The sequence below is a fragment of the Rattus norvegicus genome, chromosome 1 (assembly GCF_021556685.1).
Source record: "Rattus norvegicus strain SHRSP/BbbUtx chromosome 1, alternate assembly SHRSP_T2T, whole genome shotgun sequence".
Classification (NCBI taxonomy): domain Eukaryota; kingdom Metazoa; phylum Chordata; class Mammalia; order Rodentia; family Muridae; genus Rattus; species Rattus norvegicus.
In genome coordinates, this window is record NC_141534.1 from 185,742,878 (window position 1) to 185,766,457 (window position 23,580).

Genomic DNA, 23,580 nt, shown 5'->3' on the forward strand with positions numbered 1-23,580 from the left:
CAGGCAATAGAAAAATAGATTCACAGAGAGCCAGTAGTTAGGCTGTCAGCCTCCACCCAAGTCTAGCATGGCCAACCAAGAAACCAACTGGCAGTATGGGCAACTGACGGGTAGCACCACGGAGAAAAGTCTCTCTGCATTAAACCATTAACCCGGGAAGATAAGTACTACCAAACAGAAACTACCAAGGAACCTGCGGGGTCCTGGCAACCACACTTGGCCAGGATGTAGGTGCTGACTGGGGTGAGGGAGCAGCCCCAAACTGTATTTGCCACCTACTCTCAGGTTGGTACCACTGTTGTTTAGAGTAGGGAGGGGACGTGGGCATGCAGAGAAACCCAGCTAGCCACCCGTGAAAACAGAGTGCTTGCAGGGACGGCTCCTTCATCATCCTGGCATCAGCCCTGGGTTCTGTACAGCTTAAAATCATATTTCCCTGAAAGGTCAGAGTGGTAAAGAAAGGGGAGACAGGGAAACACTGGCTATGTGAGGACATGCCGCGACATACTGACTACTGACAGGAGGGGAGTCAGAACCTCTCCGGCCTTCTGGAAGCTCTCAGAAGCATCAAGCACCAGCCCTTCATTCTGAAGGGGAGGCTAAACACACAGCGGCTGACTGTAAAACCCTTCACGTGGCTAAGACATCTGGCTCGAGTGTTGCTATGGGAGGTGACATAACACTGACTATGCCAGAATCAGAAGATGCTCTCAGAACCTCTGCCCAGCACTGGAGAAGTAGAGACCCAGGGACCCTTGGAGACACATGGCCCACCAGTCCAGCTGAATCCATCTGCTCCAGGTTCACTGAGAGACCTGTCTCAAATGACTGAGAAAGACAGCCACGTTGACCTTTTGCCTCTCTCCATGCACTGATACCCACAAACACACAAACCATGCAACCTCTGTTAATTCCCTGGATTGAAACTTGCTTTAAATACAGCATGGAACTGTATGATTTTATTTTTATTTTGATGGCAGAAAATCTATAGTTAAACCGTCAGTGGGTTTAACTATATTCACAAGCTGTACAACAGACACCACCAATTCTAGAACATTCTATGATACCCCCAGCAACCCTCATCTATTGGGAGTTTCTTTCCTCCCATCCCCAACTCTAGCCCCAAGCAACCACCAATTTCTCCTCTGTCTCCGTGATCGGCCAGTTCTTGACATGTCATACAAATGATATCATAAGCGGCCTTTGGATCTGGCTTCTTTCTCTGACAGTGTGTTTGATATAGTGGGAAAACATTAATAAGGCATTGCCACTTTGACCAATTTTTAATAAACGGTTCAGGTTATTCACACCAGCATCCCTCGCCAGGACTCGTCCTGTTCTCCTGTAACCAAACATGTTTTACAATCCCTCCATGTTACAGCAGGGCCGGATTCCTCATTTCTTTTGATGGCTGAGTAATATTCCATTTTCTGTAGAGACCATTCTTCATTCAGTTCCTCGACTGACAAGCATCTGGGTTGTTAAGGATTATGGTGCCAAGGGCATTCACGTGCAAGCATGTGTGAACATGTTTTCATTTCTGCAGGCTTAACCTTAGGTATGTTAACTACATGACTGAGGAATTGCCAGACTGCTCCCCAGAGCCCAGGCTGGACCACTGACCTTGTGACTATCGGCACCTGAAGGTTGCAGTTCCTCTGCATCCTCACTAACGCTTCCTACTCGGTTGCCCTAACGACTAAAGATCATGAACGTCCTTCTTAGCTGATCATCTGTAAGATTGTATCTCCTCTGAGTGATGGCTACTCAAATCCTTCGCCTGCTGAGCTGTTTCTTTTTATTGAGCTGTAGGTGTTCTTCGTGTATTCTTTCTGGGGGTAAGGAGTTCAAAACAGGGTCTGTCAGCACCTGCACCGCCAGTGTGTGAATATTGGGTGTAGGTCTGCGGGATTGAATGAAAACACATACAGGGGTCACCCATTTTCAAAGAGTGCCACCAAGGCTTTACTGAGATCTACTTATATACCCAAGGCAAAAGCCGTGGAAAACAACAAGGCAGGTGAAAATCCCCAACCAGGAAAACAGGAAAAGTCTGTGTGGTGGAAAGTTCCGGGCCCAATCAGGGGCATAGACAACTTCTTAACAACAAGCTGGAAGGCTCAGTGAGGAGGAAGGGTGCCATGGAAAATCCCAGCCCCAAATCAGGGGCTAAGAGCAGCTGCCAAGGGTGTAAACAACTTCTTGCTATAGCAGGCTAAAAGACTCAGCAAAGGGAAGGGAAACGCCAAGGTATGGCCCAACAAGGGTCTCTCTACATAACCCACCTTGTCCTGGGACCCGCTCTGTAAACCAGGTTGACCTTGAATTCAGAGACCCATCTGCCTTTGCCTCCTGAGTGCTAGGATTAAGCATGAACCACCCATAATCTGCTTTCTGTTACAGAGACTCCGGTCTTATCAGATAAATAATTTTCAAATACCTCTTACATGTTTTCCAGTGTCTTGACTGCTATGGCATAGGTCTTCAGTTTTAACAAGTCCAGTCACGGGTTTCATGGATTACAGGCATGGTAGGCTTGCTTCAGGTTCTGGTGTTTTATTGCAGCAATAGAAAGCATACTACGATACATGTAGATCTGAGGTGTGTTTTAAGTTAAGTTTTATATGTGCTGTAAGGGTCAAACTCTTCTTGGTTTTGTTTTGAGAAGGTCTCACGATATAGCCCTTGGCTGGCTGGCACTCAGCATGTAGACCAGGCTAGCCTCAAACCCAGAGATACATCTGCCTCTGCCTCCCGAGTGCTAGAACTCACTAAATGTGCACACCACTGCACCTGACTTCAAATTCACTCTTTTCATATGATGGAAACCCAATTGGTACCTTTAAAACCATTAGCAAAACACAGGCAAATGCCTCTGTTGGTCCTTGGCGACACGAATCTCCACTGGATTTCTGCTAAGACACACAGGAGTCTCCAGTGAGCAGTTATTTGGAAGTGAACTTTAATACAAGAGTTAGTTCTTCATTGAAATACTCATAAAGGTCACGCAGAGCGTGTCGCCTAGGGCCAGGCAGGGGGCGGGGCCATTGGGCTTAATCTCCTGAACTTGACTGGATAAGCCCCGGTTAGTGAAGCTCTCTCTGGAAATGTCTATAAGAGCATTTCAGGAACATCAGGAGGTCAGGAGGGTTAATCCTCTGATGGAGTCAAAAAAAAAAAAAAAAGTGCCCATACCAAGGATGTGGAAAAGTAGGGGGCGGAGCCTCAATGGAAGAAGTAGCTAGCTGTGGACGTGTCCTTGGGTTCTTCCCCCCACCCCACCCTCCATGCCCCTTCCTGTTTCCCTCTCTTGGCTTCCTGTCCACGATGGAGAAACTTCCTTTCTCTACCATAGTACATGGCCTGAGCAACCACGGACTGAAAACACTCCCTGGTTTATTTCTTCAATTCATGCTCCCAGAGATTTTGGTCACAGAGACAGACACTGGACAACTACAGTGGACTTCTTCAAGGGCAATAGTGGAGTTTGAACCTGAATGGGAATGGTGAGGAATTTGACAGCCACTGCCTCAAGGGAAGGTATTCTAGGCCAAGGACTCAGCCACTGAGAACATCAGACAGGCCTGTGTGTGGCATTTGTGAGGAGCGCAAGGAAGACAGTGGCTGGAGCAGAGTGAGGCAGGGACATGTCCAGAAGACCAGGTCACCTGGAATCCCCTCTACCACCAGGGGGCTTTGCAAAAGAGCTGTAGGAGTGAGCCGAGCTGGCTTAACTGCTGCCAGGGTGAAGATGGATTGTGGGAGGACAAGACTGTGAAGGAAGCTTCTGGACTCATTTGACTGGTTGGGCTCAGAACATGGAAGGGGGTAGGTGGGTTTTCGTGTATTGATACCACAGTCTCCCAGCTAGACAAGGCGAGGAAGGAGTCGGGAGTGACTGGTGATCTTGGCTGTGTTGGGAATTGGTTCCAATGCTTTGACTTATTTTGGCTCCCAAAAGCCGTGCTTCCAGCCAGACCTGAGAGTTCCTGTCCCCAGCTGGCTTCGACTGATAATGAAGAACTGCCATATACTCAGGCAAGGGAGAGAGAGAGAAGATCACCATGAGGGGAAGCAGAAAAATGAAACTTAAAGGCCCACCAGCATGTGAGAATCTGGGAAAGTGTTCCATATGGGCCCCTTCCCTGACTGGGTCTAGGGTAGCAGAGATGAAATACAGATTTTAAAAGATGTGTTTGCTAGCTGCAGGGAGGTTTAGAAGAGCTCAGCCATTGTCAAGGCATATCAAAATTTGTGTGTGTGAGTGTGTGTGTGCGCGCGCGCCTTTCATTCACACATCCAGAGAGCTCTTGGGCTGGTGCAGCACAAGCACGACCTGCCGGGAGCCAAAGCAGTTTAATTCATCGCTACAGGACTGAGCGCTAGAAGTCTGCCATCACATTAGCTATCTCGGAGGCCACTATGGAAGCAGACTTGGGGAGACAGTGAGGCAAGGGGTTCAACTTAGGGCATTTTGTGAAAACGTCTCAACTTCCAAATGGAGGCGTCGGACAGACAGCTGGAAAATGGGAGGACAAGACAAACCCCACACTGAGACATTCGTGACACAAGGGTAAGCGGTGAGAGCACAGCTGGAGCTGTGGCATTGAGAGACTAGGGGTAGAAAGGGCAAGTCAGGAGAGCCGTCAGAGTCTTTTCAGGTCTCCTGTTCTCGTAGTTCACCACCTGCTTGGAAGCATCACCTTAGTATGTAATCCGCTTCCCTCCCTCCCACTTCCCTTCCTCTAAATGGGCACCTACTATGTACTAGGACAACTGTTCTCTCACAGGAGAGAAGAAATAGCCACTAACGAGACAGACACAGCAACCTGAACTCGGCTTTGTCAGCTACACCAAACCATGCCAGAAACTTCTGATGGTAATCCACACGGAGGAATCTACAGCCATCTTCTACCCTTTCTTCTCATGCGTAATGTATTACGATCACCTGGTCACAAAGTTAAAGTCACTTTTGCTGTTCTTCCTTTGCTTTCATCTTTATTTATGTGTGGATGCTCTGGTCCTAGGTGGGAGGACATTCGACCCCCAGGAGCTGGAGGTATGGGTGGTTCTGAGCCTCCCGGTATAGGTGCAGGAACTGAACCGGGGTCCTCCGGAAGAGAAGCAAATGTTAACTGCTGAGCCACATCTCCAGGCCCTTGTTTTGTTTTCTTGATACAGGGTCTCACTAGGAACCCTACTTTGGCCCTAAGTTTGTAATCCTCCTGCCTCAGCCTCCTGAGTGCTGAATCCACTGAATGGCAGGGAAGAAGCTGCAGCATAGAAACTATCTGGTTTCCACCTCCCTGCAGAACCAGAGCCACAGCAGCAAGCCCCAGCTCACCTCAGGCTCTGACAAAGAGATGCTGATGATGGGGCACTAGGCTATGGGAACCACTGACCAGTGCAACTAGGTAAAAATGTGGTCTGCAAATTTCATTTTTTTTTCCTTGTTGTATTGCTCAGATGGGACTCCAACTCCTGCCTCAGCCTCCGGGGAAGCTTCAAGGGACATTCTGCTGTGAGAAGGGAGCTGGTGACTTTTTTTAAATTGGCTTTGGATTTTTGTATTTGACAGAGTCGTGCTATGTAGCCAACTGTCATAGAACACAGTGTATAGACCAGACTGGCCTCCAGCTCATAAAGATCTATCTCCCTCTGCTTCCCGAGGCTGGGATTACAGGTGTGCACCACCACACTTTGCTTGATCCTGCTTTGTTGTTGCTGTTTTTTTTTTTGTTTGTTTTTTTTTTTGTTTTTTTTTTTTTTTGGTTCTTTTTTTTGGAGCTGGGGACCGAACCCTGGGCCTTGCGCTTCCTAGGTAAGCGCTCTACCACTGAGCTAAATCCCCAGCCCCGTTGTTGCTGTTTTTTAAATATATTTTGAAAACTTAAAATTATAAAATATTTCACAGAAGGGCTAATTTTTGGTCAGTAATGGCTTAAGGAGGTAGCAGACCTTGCAGAAATTACAATTTAATTGTAAATAATGCACCGCTCTATATTTTATTGTGGTTGTTTGCTGAAGTTGAATCATGTACGCTGCCCTCAAACTTGATGTGTGCTGAGGACAGCACTGGACTCCTGCAGATCCTCCTGCCTCCACCTCCCAAGTGCTAGTGCCTGCATCACCACACCCAACTTAAGTATATTTTTTTGACTGGGGTAATGCCATCCTGTCTTAGACTACAAGAACTGCTATTAAAATACTGTAGTCTCAGGAGCTTGTGAACAACAAAAGCTTCTTGTTTGCAGTTCTGGAGGCTGTGAAGCTCAAGATCAGGGGGCCAACAGGTTAGTGTCCTGTGATGTCTGTGTCCCCATAGATAGCAGCTTTTGTGGCACAACATGGGATGGACTGTGGGTCCCCCTAAGGCCTCATTTTTATAAGGGTGCTAACCCCAGTCCTGAGGACTCTGCCCCTTATCTAACCACCTCCCAGCCTCCTCTCCCTTCAAGTGTCTCCTCTAGGGTGAGGGATTCACCACCTCCCATCATCGGCTCTGGGTGAGGACTTTCGGGAGACCCAGCTGCCACGGTGCTTTGCCATGTCACGTGGAAATCAGAATGCACAGCTTCTCCCCAGATAGACTTCCCAGTCTCGCTCAGCCCATCTTATACAGCCTAATGTTTTAAATGACTTCTTTTTAACCTGAAAACTCAATTTATTTTCCTCATAGACTCCTGCGGGTGCTGGAGAGGTGGCTTAGGGGTTAGGAGCAAGCACCTGCTGTTCCTGGGGGGATTTGAGTTTGGTTCCCAGCTCACAACTGCGTGTAACTCCAGCTCCATGGGACCCAACACTCCACAGACATGCAAACACAGGTGCACATACACACAGGACCCAACACTCCACAGACATGCAAACACACATGCACATACACATGGCAATAAAAGTAAAATAGATCTTACAGAAAAGATTCCTGCTAACTAATGAAAGCTCTTAGGCCCAAACTAACTACAAAACCAAGGGAAGACCATCTGCATGTGCCATAAGGTGGGCAGGGTTAGTTTACTGCCAGCCTCACAGCACAAGAAAACCAAAGAAACCAGCACCGAGGAGTTTTATTGACAACAGTGACACAACCCTAAACACCGCCTCTTGTATTAACAAATCACACACAGTGATAACTGCAGTTCTTCCTCCACAAACACCTTGAGTTACGGCCATCTTTTCTTGAGATGGCTCAGTAGTCGTACTTTAAAACCTTTCTGATAAGTATATGGCTGCACTGCATCCGGCCTGGATAAGTCTCTTCAACAAGGTGTATGCGGGAGCCTGCGGAGAGCAAAAGGTTACGCTATAGCTGGGTGGTAGCGTGCTTGTCTAACATGGATGGCACCCTGAGCTTGGAAAAGAAGCAAACGGGGCAGGAGGAATCTTCAGTGGAAGAGCGCTCGCCCAGCAAGGTTCTGGATCCAATGCCAGTGCCTAAACAGACAGCAGGGAGACCCCACGAGGTGCATCTATTCTCAGATGTCACCTAGACTCACTGTCAGGACAGGGTGTGGGCTCCTCTGGCTAAGACAGGATCTGGGAAATGATTTAATTCGAAACAAAAGCCATTCAGAATGCTAGAAGCATCTATGGCCACTGAACCCCTGGGTTGTTTCTTGGGATAATAACAGAGCAGGACACAGGAGCCTCACCATGGACCGAAGCTGAGCTTGTGTGCTTTCTGTCAGGTACGTGTGTATCCCTGCCTTGTGACCTTACTTTCAAATGTCTCTTTCTGGGAACAGAAACCTTGGCCCTCAACCCGCTCCCTGGAGCACCAGCAGTAATAGTCGGTCCTACCAGCTCTGCATCATGTTCCAGGCCTGTGTCGTGGTGCTCAAGCTCCTCATCTCGAAACTGCTTAATGACCTGGGAAGACAAGGAATCACAAGCCCAGGTAAGTCAGCGCTCCAGGTCACCTGCTGCTCATCCCGCTTGCAGGCCAGAGCTTCGGGTCCCAGCATATGGCTGAGGCTGACATGCTTATTCTGTGAAGGGCTACAGTTCTTCACTCTGTCATCCCAGTGGGTGAGCAGCCTTGCAAGAAGAAACCATGGCCGTGGCTCTAAGAAGAGTTACTTAGGAGACAAGCGTGGCCACAGGCCAGAGTTTGCCAGTTGATGATTTAGGTTTTAAAAAGTGAGAGCTGTTGCCTGTTTTGGTCACTGCTCTATCGCTGTTTAGAAACACCATAACCAAAGCAGCTCTGATAAAAGAAAGCATTGAATGGGGGCTGGCTCACAGCTTCAGAGGTTTAGTTCATTCTCAGCACAGCAGGGAACACGGCAGCACTTTGGTGCTGGAGCAGTAGCTGAGAGCTACATCCTGACCTGCAGACCAAGAGAGACTCTGGGTCTGGCATGGGCTTTTGCAAACTTAAAGCCAAACAACACACGTCCTCCATCAAGGCTAATCCTAACCCTCCTGATCCTTCTCAAATAGTGCCACTCCCCACCCTATCTAAGCATTCGAATATATGGAATTATGGGGCTCATGCTTACTCAGACCACCACACGGCCCAGTGCTGGAATGCACACTTACAACCCCAGCCCTTGGAAGGCAGAGGCAGGTCCAAGAGTCAAGACAAGCCTTTGTCTCATAAGTACAACAAACAGGATTTAAATAAACAAACTACAGCTGGGGAGAGTGATGGAGGATCTGCTGTGGCCAGTAGCATAAGACCTCCTGGGCTAAATAGTTCCGTCTTCCCTATAGAAAATTACCTGAGAAAAATCATTCAGCCTGAAGATTTGATCAACATTTTTTAAAATGTTATTTTTGAAATTATAAGTTAATTACATCATTTCTCCCTTCCCTTTCCTGCCTCCAACCTTCCCATTTTCCCCTCTCGATCTCAAGTCCGTGGTCTCTCTTTTCACCAGTTGCTGTTACATGGGCATGTGTGTTTGCTTACACATATTTAAATCGAGCCTTCTCTTCTCTTCTCATATAGCACCTCCCTGGATGTACGCTTTCAGGGCCGACCCTTGGCGCTGGACAAACCATGTGCTCTTCCCTGAGAAGACCACCCCTCCCACCTTGGCTTTCCTGCATTGCTTACGTTTCTTTGTGTAGGGTTGAGGCCTTGCAGATTTTCTGTCTAGTTAGCATGTTAGATGATGCCATCCTTGTTCACCCTGTGCTGTTGAGTCATGGATGTGCAGAGGCCACACAGACCTGGACTGTGGACAGCTCTGAGCTCTATGACCTGTCTGTGTCTCATGTAGAAGAAACACCCCTTTCCCCAGCTGTCTAAGCCCCTGTCTCCTTAGGACCTGCCACCTGCCCTTTCTCCCCCCAAGCACACAGTCAGTCTCTCCCCACAAGCACACAGTCAGTCTCTCCCCACAAGCACACAGTCAGTCTCTCCCCACAAGCACACAGTCAGTCTCTCCCCCCAAGCACACAGTCAGTCACCTGCAGCAGCTCCTCGTACTTCTCAGCGTCCTCCTCCATCAGCATGCGGATCTGGTTGTTGTAGTGATGAGCGATAGACTCTTCTACTGCCACGGTGCAGGCCATTGCTCCTTCCTTCCCCAGCAAGGCAGTTCCTGCCCCTACAATCGTCAAACCAGTCAAGCCACATGCTGCTGGTCATTTGTGAGGCATCCTGACATCTGGGTTTGAACTCTCTATGGGAGGGCGGTATGGTGCTTCTCAGGGTGTCTGATACCCACCCTCTTGATGTCAGCAGTACCTGCTGATCATAAGCACTGGACACTTAGATATTCCCATGAATCCCTTGAAACAGTCACCCCATGTTTGAGAAGTGGCTGGAGCTCATATCAGATGCCAGGCACAAAGCTCTTTTTGAATAGATTTTGTTTTATTTGGTTGTTTTGTTCTGTTTGAGACAAGGTCTCACTATGAGACCCAGGTTAACCTGGAACTTCCTCTGTAGCCTAGGCTGACTTGTATCCTCCTTCCTCCTGCCTCTGCCAGTAGTGAGGTTGCAGGCATGCACCACCATGTGGGCTCAGTGAGGCTTGACCCTCTCTCTGCAGAGAGCTTAGAGTGCTGTCTGGGTTCTCTGCTCTTCTCCCCCCAACCCCCGTGTGTGTGTGTGTGTGTGTGTGTGTACGCACATGTTATGGAACTCACTTTGTAGACCGGGCTAGCCTCAAACTCAGAGATCTGCCTGCCTCTGCCTCCCGAGTGCTGGGGTTAGAGGTGGGCCGCACCACTCCTGCACTCAAACTCTCTTGGGTTAGGATCCTCAGGACACAGCATCTGGCTGTGGCTGCACAATCCTAGCTTCCCTCTGTGAGTTATCATAGCATCCATTTATAAAATGATGACTCTATCTTAAAGTAATATAAGCAAAAAAAAAAATCAATCAGTTTCATCAGCTTCAATTTAACTTTAGGAAAACACAAAGTAAAATTTAAAAGGTTGGATGAGGCCATGACAAGGGTTCCAGAGGCATGAACAACCCATCACCAAGAGCCCAAGTGGCAGCTGGACAGACACATACCCAGGGCAAACCCTGCCACGTTCCACAAGGGCATCAAAACCGTAGGTCGGACCCTGAACGCAACCATCAACTCGTTGAACTTTTTCAAATGGTTCTTTTCTTGATCCCACATTTTCTAGGGGGGAAAAACATAAAAAGAGGTATCACAGGGACATGGCACAGCTGAGTACCCACGAGGTAATAAGGAATTGGTGTAAAGCTATCTTCCATCCTCTTAAGTATGCATGAGACAAAAGCAAAACACAGAGGAATCTCTCAAAAAAGAAGAGAGCCTGCAAGGTAAACGAAGAGCCAAGGCCTTAGACATTAAGTGTTCTACCTCCGGACCCTCAGATACCTCAATGATCACACGATCAGCTTGCACAGGGAGCCTTCTAGAACTCCAGGTTCTGAGCCACTGGCTCAAGTAGCCATGAGAGAAAATAATGAAAAAACAAAACAAAACAACAAAAAAACCTGTGTCCTGAAAACTCACAGACTGTTCTCAATAGAAAACAGGACAGCCAATGAGTCACTCTCCTGGCATGGGGACTTTTCAAAATAGAGATGTGCAGGGGCCACAAGCAGATATACACCATCTTACACGTGAGCTCTGGGGACTGGGATCTGCCGGGAATCTAAGGGACACATGCTAAGCTGCCATGTGTCGTGGTACCATTGGCTCTACATGGGTTTCTTTATTCCCCAGCCAGACCCAGTGAGTTGGGGGTTACCAGGCTAGTTTGGACACAGAGAAATGAAAACCTAGAGGTCGTGTGACCTCTTCAAGGTCACAGGAGTAGGTGAGAGGGCTGGAAAGGAAACCTAGATCTTTGGGACTATAAACCCCTCTCTCTGGCACTCTGTGAGGACAAGCCTACGATAGCCTCCTGGCACACAGAACATTCTTGTAATGGAGGGATTTTCAGCCTTTTCTGAGATGAAACATTAACACCACAGATATACTCAATTTCCAGACCCAATTTCTTTCTCTCTTACTTTTCTCCTCTCCCTATTCTTTTTGACCTGGAATGTCCTATGTAGACCAGGCTGGCCTCAAAGTCCCAAGAGATCATCCTACCTCCGGCTCCTGAGTGCTGAGATCACAAGCTTTCGCCATCACACCCAGCCACATTCAATGTGTCTCTGTGTTTTTAGATAAACAGAGGATATGCTTTGTTCCACAGTGCCTCCCATTGGAGCACACAGCCAAAAGTGATTCCTGAGGGCTTCAGCAGAGCAATGGGAAGAACCCACCTGAATGACAGGGCCAACACTGGTCCGTCCAAGCACAGCCATCTGCCCTGCATAGATGCGGTTTGCTCCATATTCACCAGCGTGATCCACCCGGATTATCTGATCCACGGCTGCCCGGTTAATATTGTCTAAGGTCATTCCTGTGCTGTGACACCTGATGATAAGGCCTCTCCCATAAGCTGCAACGAAAATGCAAGTGGCAGCCTTTCATCGTCCACACAGAACACTGATATTCATGAACACATATCCCTATTTGTGTGCATGTGTTGACATGCCTGTGGCAGAGGACGACTTGCAGGAATCTGTTCTCACTGTCCTCCATGTGGGTACTAGGGGTGGAACTCAGGCCCTTATGCTTGACAGCAAGCCCTGGTACACTGAGCCATGTCACTGGCCTGGTGCCTTTTTGCTGACACAATGAAAGGCTTGTTAGAATGAAGGCCAAACAAGCCCGAGGGCTGGACACATCTATCAGTGCATTCCTTATCACCTGCAATGCTCAAACCCTAAAGACTTCACCTAAGTCTGGGGCTCCTGGCTTTACCTTAAACATATGGAATCTAGAAAGGCTGAAACGTGTTCTCACCAGGCAGCTGACATGACAGCTGCTTCAGGAAAGGGAGGCTCCCCTCAAGCTGTGTAGCGCACCCAAAGCCACCGTGCTCTCCCCATGTCTCCCTGGGAAGCAGCCAGTGTTGATATTCTGAAAAAGCTCAGGGTGCAAAGCCTGGAAAACTCACATTGGAACTTCAATGTTCTTTTAATACAGCAGTTCCCTGGACAGGTGACTGAGACCCTGCCTGACCTCAGACTTAAGTACTTCTTCAAAATGTAAATTCTTGGACTGGAGAGATGGCTCAGTGGTTAAGGGCACTGACCGTTCTTCCAGAGGTCCTGAGTTCAAATCCCAGCAACCACATGGTGGCTCACAACCATCTGTAATGAGGTCTGATGCCCTCTTCTGGTGTGTCTGAAGACAGTGACAGTGTACTCACTCACAAACCATAAATAAATAAATCTTTAAAAAAAATAAAAATGTAAATTCTTTTGAGGAAACAGATGGCAAACGCTTTCGCTATACTCTCCAAGCCCCAGACTAGAGGAGCTTAAATGTTTACCTCTTCCCAGAAGGGTCCTGTAGTAAGGTGTGTTCACCCCACATGAACATGGAAACCCACAGCCCCTCTGGTTTGTTGCTCTAGTTGCACTCTGGTATGGTGTTTAAAGTGTTGCAGGCTCTGTTTGCTATAACCACCACGCCTTTGGAAGGCATCTCTCTTCACCTGAGCAAACTTCAACATCCAGAAAATGGTAAAAAAGTTCACATATATCTTTGGCTTTCATCAAGAAAGCTTAAGGTCTTTGGACACAAGGCCACAGGGCAGGCTTGGAGAATCGGGTGTGTATGCATGCCATAGTTGGGAACATGAGCTTTGCCACCAAGTAGCATTTTAAAGGCTCGATCTATTTGTTATGGTGCTGGAGCTCAAGCCTGCCCCTGAGCTACCACCAAGCTACTACATCAACAGTCCTGGGACAATCAGCAATCGTGTGCAAAGAAACACAGATTCTGCAGGAGTGGACTAGCTTTGGCCTACTGCGCACAACATGCTCTGCCTCACTCCGCTCATTGACTCTAGAAAGTGAACGGAGTCCAGAAAGCAGACACGGCACTTCAAGTCTCCTGTTAAGACACCAACCATTCCAAACTGTCTTCAGACAGTGGGGCTCTATGGTCGGAGGCCCATACTTTATGGGACAGCGATGGGACACAATCAGGGACCTGTTGCATTTCTGTGTCCAAGTTCAAGGGCTTGTGCTTCTGGCCAACTTGTCTCCTTGCAGAAAGTAGGGTCTGGAGACAACAGACTTGATGAGCCAGTTCTACTTCTCAACACAGTCTTGTTTGCTTGTGGTGCTCTTACTTTTTACCAAAGAAAGTTAGAGGCAACCCAGCACTCCTTTTTTTAAAAAAAAAAAGTATGTTAAGGAATAACAGGGGGCTGAACAGGCAGGCCAAGTTCATGCAGCTGGCTTTTGAGGTGTGATGCACAGGATTCTTTGTACACGAGAACATGCTGGAATGTTCCCTAAAACAGCCTCTGCACTCAGTGACTGGGAGAGGGTAGTGCTTGTCCTTTTACCTAAGAAGTCAGTATAGATATTTCTTAATTCTCGCAGCGCTCTGTGAGGTGGAGGATATCCGGGCGAACACAGCCAGTTCCAGGTCAGTCAGAGCTAGAGTGAAGAACTGTCCCAAAACAAAATCAAAACCTACCCAGTAGCTATTTTTATTCTTTTAACTCCTTAAAATTAACTCCTTTTTACACACTTAAAATTTCCTTTTTATTCTTATGAGGTTAAATGAAACAAAGAAAGCCAAGTTACTTCATAAATGAAAACAAATGATTCTTATTGTTACCTGTTCAGTGGGTTAGCAGGGAGCCTTAAAATTCACATCCCTGAGACCTGACTGCCTTGTTACACACTTTAAATAAAACTGAAGCCCAGAGCTGGAAGCTCTCAAGTGTGCTGCTCCAACCGTGGTACCTGGGACCCGATTTTAAGTGGCAAATGAGAAGATTTTTAAGTGGCTTATGGACACATAAATAACATACAAAGAGGCTTTTAAAAACTCTCTTCTGATCCATTTATCATCAAGAAAAACATCTCTATGGCTGGCATGTCTTGAATAATATCCAGACACTTGCTAAGCACTCTTCTCTTTCAAAAAGTAAAACAGTCCTGGAATCAAGCATTGGTGGGCACAGACAACAGCATCTAATGAAGCTTCATGTTTTGTGATGATGGTGGTGGTGATGGTGGTGGTAATGGTGGTATGTGCACGCCGCGACTACTCATCCATACTAGCCTATTATTTATCATAAGGATGTAGTTTTAATGAAATTATTTAATAAGTCATGGGTATACAAAAAACAATCTCAAACCTGCAAATGGTATTGCCTTCAGGCAAAATAGAAATCTAATGCTTGACGATTTAATTGTGAGAAAATGACCATGATTTTCTGGGGCAGCTCAGATGATACATGATTTCAGACCTGAATCCAGACCTCTCCCCATTCCAAATTCTAAGCTTACCATATTTTGCAGTGCAAAAAAAAAAAACCCATAAGAGGCTTGATAAAAACAGATTCCAAGGCTGGAAAGAGGGGTCAGCAGTTAAGAATGTATACTGCGACAGTTCTCTGCACCCAAATCCCGTGGGAGAGAGAGCTAAACCTTCAGAGAGGCAGACAAGCCCAGGAAACCAGAAGAGACTGCTCCCTGCACACACATCTCGGACGCCAGAGGAAAAAGCCAAAGACCATCTGGAACCCTGGTGCACTGAAGCTCCCGGAAGGGGTGGCACAGGTCTTCCTGGTTGCTGCCGCTGCAGAGAGCCCCTGGGCAGCACCCCACGAGCGAACCTGAGCCTCGGGACCACAGGTAAGACCAAATTTTCTGCTGCAAGAAAGCTGCCTGGTGAACTCAAGACACAGGCCCACAGGAACAGCTGAAGACCTGTAGAGAGGAAAAACTACACGCCCGAAAGCAGAACACTCTGTCCCCATAACTGACTGAAAGAGAGGAAAACAGGTCTACAGCACTCCTGACACACAGGCTTATAGGACAGTCTAGCCACTGTCAGAAATAGCAGAACAAAGTAACACTAGAGATAATCTGATGGCGAGAGGCAAGCGCAGGAACCCAAGCAACAGAAACCAAGACTACATGCCATCATCGGAGCCCAATTCTCCCACCAAAACAAACATGGAATATTCAAACACACCAGAAAAGCAAGATCTAGTTTCAAAATCATATTTGATCATGATGCTGGAGGACTTCAAGAAAGACATGAACACACTTAGGGAAACACAGGAAAACATTAATAAACAAGTAGAAGCCTACAGAGAGGAATCGCAAAAATCCCTGAAAGAATTCCAGGAAAACACAATCAAACAGTTGAAGGAATTAAAAATGGAAATAGAAGCAATCAAGAAAGAACACATGGAAACAACCCTGGATATAGAAAACCAAAAGAAGAGACAAGGAGCTGTAGATACAAGCTTCACCAACAGAATACAAGAGATGGAAGAGAGAATCTCAGGAGCAGAAGATTCCATAGAAATCATTGACTCAACTGTCAAAGATAATGTAAAGCGGAAAAAGCTACTGGTCCAAAACATACAGGAAATCCAGGACTCAATGAGAAGATCAAACCTAAGGATAATAGGTATAGAAGAGAGTGAAGACTCCCAGCTCAAAGGACCAGTAAATATCTTCAACAAAATCATAGAAGAAAACTTCCCTAACCTAAAAAAAGAGATACCCATAGACATACAAGAAGCCTACAGAACTCCAAATAGATTGGACCAGAAAAGAAACACCTCCCGTCACATAATTGTCAAAACACCAAACGCACAAAATAAAGAAAGAATATTAAAAGCAGTAAGGGAAAAAGGTCAAGTAACATATAAAGGGAGACCTATCAGAATCACACCAGACTTCTCGCCAGAAACTATGAAGGCCAGAAGATCCTGGACTGATGTCATACAGACCCTAAGAGAACACAAATGCCAGCCCAGGTTACTGTATCCAGCAAAACTCTCAATTAACATTGATGGAGAAACCAAGATATTCCATGACAAAACCAAATTTACACAATATCTTTCTACAAATCCAGCACTACAAAGGATAATAAATGGTAAAGCCCAACATAAGGAGGCAAGCTATACCCTAGAAGAAGCAAGAAACTAATCGTCTTGGCAACAAAACAAAGAGAATGAAAGCACACAAACATAACCTCACATCCAAATATGAATATAAAGGGAAACAATAATCACTATTCCTTAATATCTCTCAATATCAATGGCCTCAACTCCCCAATAAAAAGACATAGATTAACAAACTGGATACGCAACGAGGACCCTGCATTCTGCTGCCTACAGGAAACACACCTCAGAGACAAAGACAGACACTACCTCAGAGTGAAAGGCTGGAAAACAACTTTCCAAGCAAATGGTCAGAAGAAGCAAGCTGGAGTAGCCATTCTAATATCAAATAAAATCAATATCCAACTAAAAGTCATCAAAAAAGATAAGGAAGGACACTTCATATTCATCAAAGGAAAAATCCACCAAGATGAACTCTCAATCCTAAATATCTATGCCCCAAATACAAGGGCACCTACATACATAAAAGAAACCTTACTAAAGCTCAAAACACACATTGCACCTCACACAATAATAGTGGGAGATTTCAACACCCCACTCTCATCAATGGACAGATCATGGAAACAGAAATTAAACAGTGATGTCGACAGACTAAGAGAAGTCATGAGCCAAATGGACTTAACAGATATTTATAGAACATTCTATCCTAAAGCAAAAGGATATACCTTCTTCTCAGCTCCTCATGGCACTTTCTCCAAAATTGACCATATAATTGGTCAAAAAACGGGCCTCAACAGGTACAGAAAGATAGAAATAATCCCATGCGTGCTATCAGACCACCACGGCCTAAAACTGGTCCTCAATAACAATAAGGGAAGAATGCCCACATATACGTGGAAATTGAACAATGCTCTACTCAATGATAACCTGGTCAAGGAAGAAATAAAGAAAGAAATTAAAAACTTTTTAGAATTTAATGAAAATGAAGATACAACATACCCAAACTTATGGGACACAATGAAAGCTGTGCTAAGAGGAAAACTCATAGCGCTGAGTGCCTGCAGAAAGAAACAGGAAAGAGCATATGTCAGCAGCTTGACAGCACACCTAAAAGCTCTAGAACAAAAAGAAGCAAATACACCCAGGAGGAGTAGAAGGCAGGAAATAATCAAACTCAGAGCTGAAATCAACCAAGTAGAAACAAAAAGGACCATAGAAAGAATCAACAGAACCAAAAGTTGGTTCTTTGAGAAAATCAACAAGATAGATAAACCCTTAGCCAGACTAACGAGAGGACACAGAGAGTGCGTCCAAATTAACAAAATCAGAAATGAAAAGGGAGACATAACTACAGATTCAGAGGAAATTCAAAAAATCATCAGATCTTACTATAAAAACCTATATTCAACAAAACTTGAAAATCTTCAGGAAATGGACAATTTCCTAGACAGATACCAGGTATCGAAGTTAAATCAGGAACAGATAAACCAGTTAAACAACCCCATAACTCCTAAGGAAATAGAAGCAGTCATTAAAGGTCTCCCAACCAAAAAGAGCCCAGGTCCAGACGGGTTTAGTGCAGAATTCTATCAAACCTTCATAGAAGACCTCATACCAATATTATCCAAACTATTCCACAAAATTGAAACAGATGGAGCCCTACCGAATTCCTTCTACGAAGCCACAATTACTCTTATACCTAAACCACACAAAGACACAACAAAGAAAGAGAACTTCAGACCAATTTCCCTTATGAATATCGACGCAAAAATACTCAATAAAATTCTGGCAAACCGAATTCAATAGCACATCAAAACAATCATCCACCATGATCAAGTAGGCTTCATCCCAGGCATGCAGGGATGGTTTAATATACGGAAAACCATCAACGTGATCCATTATATAAACAAACTGAAAGAACAGAACCACATGATCATTTCATTAGATGCTGAGAAAGCATTTGACAAAATTCAACACCCCTTCATGATAAAAGTCCTGGAAAGAATAGGAATTCAAGGCCCATACCTAAACATAGTAAAAGCCACATACAGCAAACCAGTTGCTAACATTAAACTAAATGGAGAGAAACTTGAAGCAATCCCACTAAAATCAGGGACTAGACAAGGCTGCCCACTCTCTCCCTACTTATTCAATATAGTTCTTGAAGTTCTAGCCAGAGCAATCAGACAACAAAAGGAGATCAAAGGGATACAGATCGGAAAAGAAGAGGTCAAAATATCACTATTTGCAGATGACATGATAGTATATTTAAGTGATCCCAAAAGTTCCACCAGAGAACTACTAAAGCTGATAAACAACTTCAGCAAAGTGGCTGGGTATAAAATTAACTCAAATAAATCAGTTGCCTTCCTCTATACAAAAGAGAAACAAGCCGAGAAAGAAATTAGGGAAACGACACCCTTCATAATAGACCCAAATAATATAAAGTACCTCGGTGTGACTTTAACCAAGCAAGTAAAAGATCTGTACAATAAGAACTTCAAGACACTGAGGAAAGAAATTGAAGAAGACCTCAGAAGATGGAAAGATCTCCCATGCTCATGGATTGGCAGGATTAATATAGTAAAAATGGCCATTTTACCAAAAGCAATCTACAGATTCAATGCAATCCCCATCAAAATACCAATCCAATTCTTCAAAGAGTTAGACAGAACAATTTGCAAATTCATCTGGAATAACAAAAAGCCCAGGATAGCTAAAGCTATCCTCAACAATAAAAGGACTTCAGGGGGAATCACTATCCCTGAACTCAAGCAGTATTACAGAGCAATAGTGATAAAAACTGCATGGTATTGGTACAGGGACAGACAGATAGACCAATGGAATAGAATTGAAGACGCAGAAATGAACCCACACACCTATGGTCACTTGATTTTTGACAAAGGAGCCAAAACCATCCAATGGAAAAAAGATAGCATTTTCAGCAAATGGTGCTGGTTCAACTGGAGGTCAACATGTAGAAGAATGCAGATCGATCCATGCTTATCACCCTGTACAAAGCTTAAGTCCAAGTGGATCAAGGACCTCCACATCAAACCAGACACACTCAAACTAATAGAAGAAAAACTAGGGAAACATCTGGAACACATGGGCACTGGAAAAAATTTCCTGAACAAAACACCAATGGCTTATGCTCTAAGATCAAGAATCGACAAATGGGATCTCATAAAACTGCAAAGCTTCTGTAAGGCAAAGGACACTGTGGTTAGGACAAAACGGCAACCAACAGATTGGGAAAAGATCTTTACCAATCCTACAACAGATAGAGGCCTTATATCCAAAATATACAAAGAACTCAAGAAGTTAGACCACAGGGAAACAAATAACCCTATTAAAAAATGGGGTTCAGAGCTAAACAAAGAATTCACAGCTAAGGAATGCCGAATGGCTGAGAAACACCTAAAGAAATGTTCAACATCTTTAGTCATAAGGGAAATGCAAATCAAAACAACCCTGAGATTTCACCTCACACCAGTGCGATTGGCTAAGATCAAAAACTCAGGTGACAGCAGATGCTGGCGAGGATGTGGAGAAAGAGGAACACTCCTCCATTGTTGGTGGGATTGCAGACTGGTAAAACCATTCTGGAAATCAGTCTGGAGGTTCCTCAGAAAATTGGACATTGAACTGCCTGAGGATCCAGCTATACCTCTCTTGGGCATATACCCAAAAGATGCCTCAACATATAAAAGAGACACGTGCTCCACTATGTTCATCGCAGCCTTATTTATAATAGCCAGAAAATGGAAAGAACCCAGATGCCCTTCAACAGAGGAATGGATACAGAAAATGTGGTACATCTACACAATGGAATATTACTCAGCTATCAAAAACAACGAGTTTATGAAATTCGTAGGCAAATGGTTGGAACTGGAAAATATCATCCTGAGTGAGCTAACCCAATCACAGAAAGACATACATGGTATGCACTCATTGATAAGTGGCTATTAGCCCAAATGCTTGAATTACCCTAGATCCCTAGAACAAACGAAACTCAAGACGGATGATCAAAATGTGAATGCTTCACTCCTTCTTTAAATGAGGAAAAAGAATACCCTTGGCAGGGAAGGGAGAGGCAAAGATTAAAACAGAGACTTAAGGAACACCCATTTAGAGCCTGCCCCACATGTGGCCCATACATATACAGCCACCCAATTAGACAAGATGGATGAAGCAAAGAAGTGCAGACCGACAGGAGCCGGATGTAGATCGCTCCTGAGAGACACAGCCAGAATACAGCAAATATAGAGGCGAATGCCAGCAGCAAACCACTGAACTGAGAATAGGTCCCCTATTGAAGGAATCAGAGAAAGAACTGGAAGAGCTTGAAGGGGCTCGAGACCCCAAAAGTACAACAATGCCAAGCAACCAGAGCTTCCAGGGACTAAGCCACTACCTAAAGACTATACATGGACTGACCCTGGACTCTGACCCCATAGGTAGCAATGAATATCCTAGTAAGAGCACCAGTGGAAGGGGAAGCCCTGGGTCCTGCTAAGACTGAACCCCCAGTGAACTAGTCTATGGGGGGAGGGCGGCAATGGGGGGAGGGTTGGGAGGGGAACACCCATAAGGAAGGGGAGGGGGGAGGGGGATGTTTGCCCGGAAACCGGGAAAGGGAATAACACTTGAAATGTATATAAGAAATACTCAAGTTAATAAAAAAAAAAAAAAAAAAAAAAAAAAAAAGAATGTATACTGCACTTGCAAAGAATTTGAGTTGGGATCCCAGGACTAAGATACAGGGACTCACAAATTGCCTGTTATTCTAGGGCCAGATTCAAATCCCAATTCTGGCCTCTGGCATTTAATATTGTGCACGTGTGTGTACACGCGCGCACACACGTTCTCTCTCTCTCTCTCTCTCTCTCTCTCTCTCTCACACACACACACACACACACACACACACACACACACACACACACACACACACAATTTTTTAAAAAAATGTAAAACATCAATCCAGTAGATAATGAGCGTGACCCGAAAATCTGCATTTATAACAGATACTATTGTCAGAAGGCTTCTTTGCTCCAGAAAGCTCTGAGTGAAGACTGGAGGGACACTGCAGGACACTCAAGTTCACATCTGCATTGACGTCACGTCACAGACTGGTAATTACTTGGTCCCCCGCAGGGAATCCTGCATTAGTTCGCCCATTCCTGTCAATCAACTTGACCTACTACAAACCCCACCCCCATGTCGCGTGCTTGTGACGTATAGACGTCTTCCCAGTGACATCCGTGACCTACACTTCAAATAGTCACCGGCGAAGAATCCCGCGCCGAGCCGCGACCGCGAGCGGCCGGTACCTGAGAAAGGCCTCGGGACACCAGTGCGCAGGCATCCCACGGAAGCGGCCGCTATCGCTCCCGCGCCGCTCATCGCTGGTGACAGTGCAGCCACAGTCCAAGCGTCCCGCCAATCGCGCTCTCGACTCAGGGTGATGACGCTTAAATGCTGCGGAAGACCGAGCCAGCGGAAACGCCCCTAGGCCCTGGATTACACCCGATTGGTTGGGAATGACCGATCTATGTACTCTATTGGCTGTGCTCCCTCTCGATCATTGGGATGTCGTGAAGGCGCCCGATCTGCTTTTAGGGTTGAAGCACAATTGCCCCTAGATAGGCGGTGTAGGTGGGCTTCCTACTGCCCTGTGAAGGCGACCCGTAGGACACTGTTGTTTCCTCCACGTTACGGAGATTATTTTTCTCTATTAAGAGCCTATTTACACCTAAAAGTCAGTAGCAATTACCTGGTAAAACATTCCGTTTTCGGTGTAAATGTGGGTTTGACGGTTTGTTCCATGGTATTTCCTGTTCCTTCATAATTTTCCTATTGAGATTTGTTTCATTCATTGTTATTTATACTTTGCTGGATTATTCATGCCCTAGTGCACATTAGTGATGAAGATGGTTGTGTGTTAAGAGAAGAAAAATTTAGCAATATACATTAAACATTTAAAGTATGTATCCATAATTGACAGCTAGGGTCTAGCCAAAAGAATAAATTTTCAAATCAATAAAGTATATAAGACCCTGGTTTTTTTAATGTATTCATTTAATGTATTTTATTGATAGCTACTGTAAAATAATTGAAACTGGTAAACTATTCTATATAACTATAGTGTTCAAATTAGTATACTGCAGTCTTAAAGACAAGCCCACGTTCTGGGCCTTAGGGTTAGTAAGGGTACTTTAACATTCCTGTGTAATGCTCAGCCTAAATCTGGCTCTCAAAGCCTTCACACGTTCAAAGCCTTTCCCATGTATTCCACTTCTGGATCATAAAAGAAATGTTGAGATGTACGTACTAGTAATTATTGGAAATTTTTGTAAGTAAAATGTTAAAAATTGGAGCTAGAGAGACAGCTCAGAAGTTGAGAACTCTTGTAGAGGACCTGGGTTTGGTTCCTAGCAGCCACATCAGGAAGCTCCAGCGGATCCAGCACTCTCCTCTGGAATCTTTGCACATATGACACAAATACACCATTTTTAAAAAGTTACCGTTAAGAGAATGCTAAAAAACGATTCATGAGCAGTTAGCAGCTCCCTGAAATGTAGGTTATGATTGGAGGTCAGATCTGATTACATCACTGCAGCTTGCCTCATACTGGTGATATGACTGCCTTGGCCTCTGGAGCTTACAGGTGTGTGTCAGTACGATGAACGTTGAAAGAATTTGGGATAAAATAGAACACTTAAGTGGGGGAAAATTAGACTACTGCATTTTCCTTTCACCTCCATCTATGTTTGCTTACTTTGTTTCTTTCTTTGTTTCCTTCATTTATTTATTTATGGTTATAAGAGAAGAATCTCACCCTGTATCCAGGTGTCTTTGAACGTGCTGTGTCACCCAGGCTGGCCTTAAACTCGGTGCAGTCTACCTATCTCAGCCTCTTTCGTGCCTCTGTTCCTTATTTAAAAACATTTGTGTGCTTATGAGTGATTTTCATTTTTCTCTGTAGTTTTCAGTGATCTCATACTTTCTATGGTAAGTACTTTTATGTTTTCAAAGGAGAACAAAGAGTATGTGCTTCCCTAATCAAATTCTGAAATATTCTGAAAAAGCAAATTTCTCTTAGCTTTGTATTTTAAGTGTAAGGGAACTGTCTCTGAAGGTGAAGGCATTGGTTCACAGTCACACAGCAAAGGGCACATCCTAGGCTTCAAGTACTTC

General features: G+C 45.2%; 1 protein-coding gene and 1 long non-coding RNA gene across 13 annotated transcripts; one reads left to right on the top strand and one right to left on the bottom strand.

Moving 5' to 3' along the window:
- The first annotated feature begins 3,316 nt into the window (after positions 1-3,316).
- On the top strand, positions 3,317-12,760 carry LOC120099916 (uncharacterized). Of its 11 annotated transcripts, none has more exons than XR_015652408.1 (5): positions 3,343-3,506; positions 3,962-4,573; positions 4,791-5,414; positions 7,743-7,894; positions 11,609-12,729. It is a non-coding gene; the product is annotated as an uncharacterized LOC120099916 (long non-coding RNA). The 11 variants fall into 11 exon arrangements; XR_015652410.1 differs by having other exon boundaries at positions 3,344-3,506; positions 3,962-4,107; positions 11,638-12,729; XR_015652406.1 differs by lacking the exon at positions 3,962-4,573 and having other exon boundaries at positions 3,317-3,506; positions 4,791-4,935; positions 11,638-12,729.
- Positions 7,045-21,846, bottom strand: Coq7 (coenzyme Q7, hydroxylase). Of its 2 annotated transcripts, none has more exon segments than NM_012785.3 (6): positions 7,045-7,278; positions 7,798-7,866; positions 9,415-9,554; positions 10,472-10,586; positions 11,708-11,886; positions 21,714-21,846. In NM_012785.3, coding segments are annotated over 6 exon segments (654 nt in total). In that variant the 5' UTR covers positions 21,787-21,846; the 3' UTR covers positions 7,045-7,200.
- Positions 21,847-23,580: the final 1,734 nt, after the last annotated feature.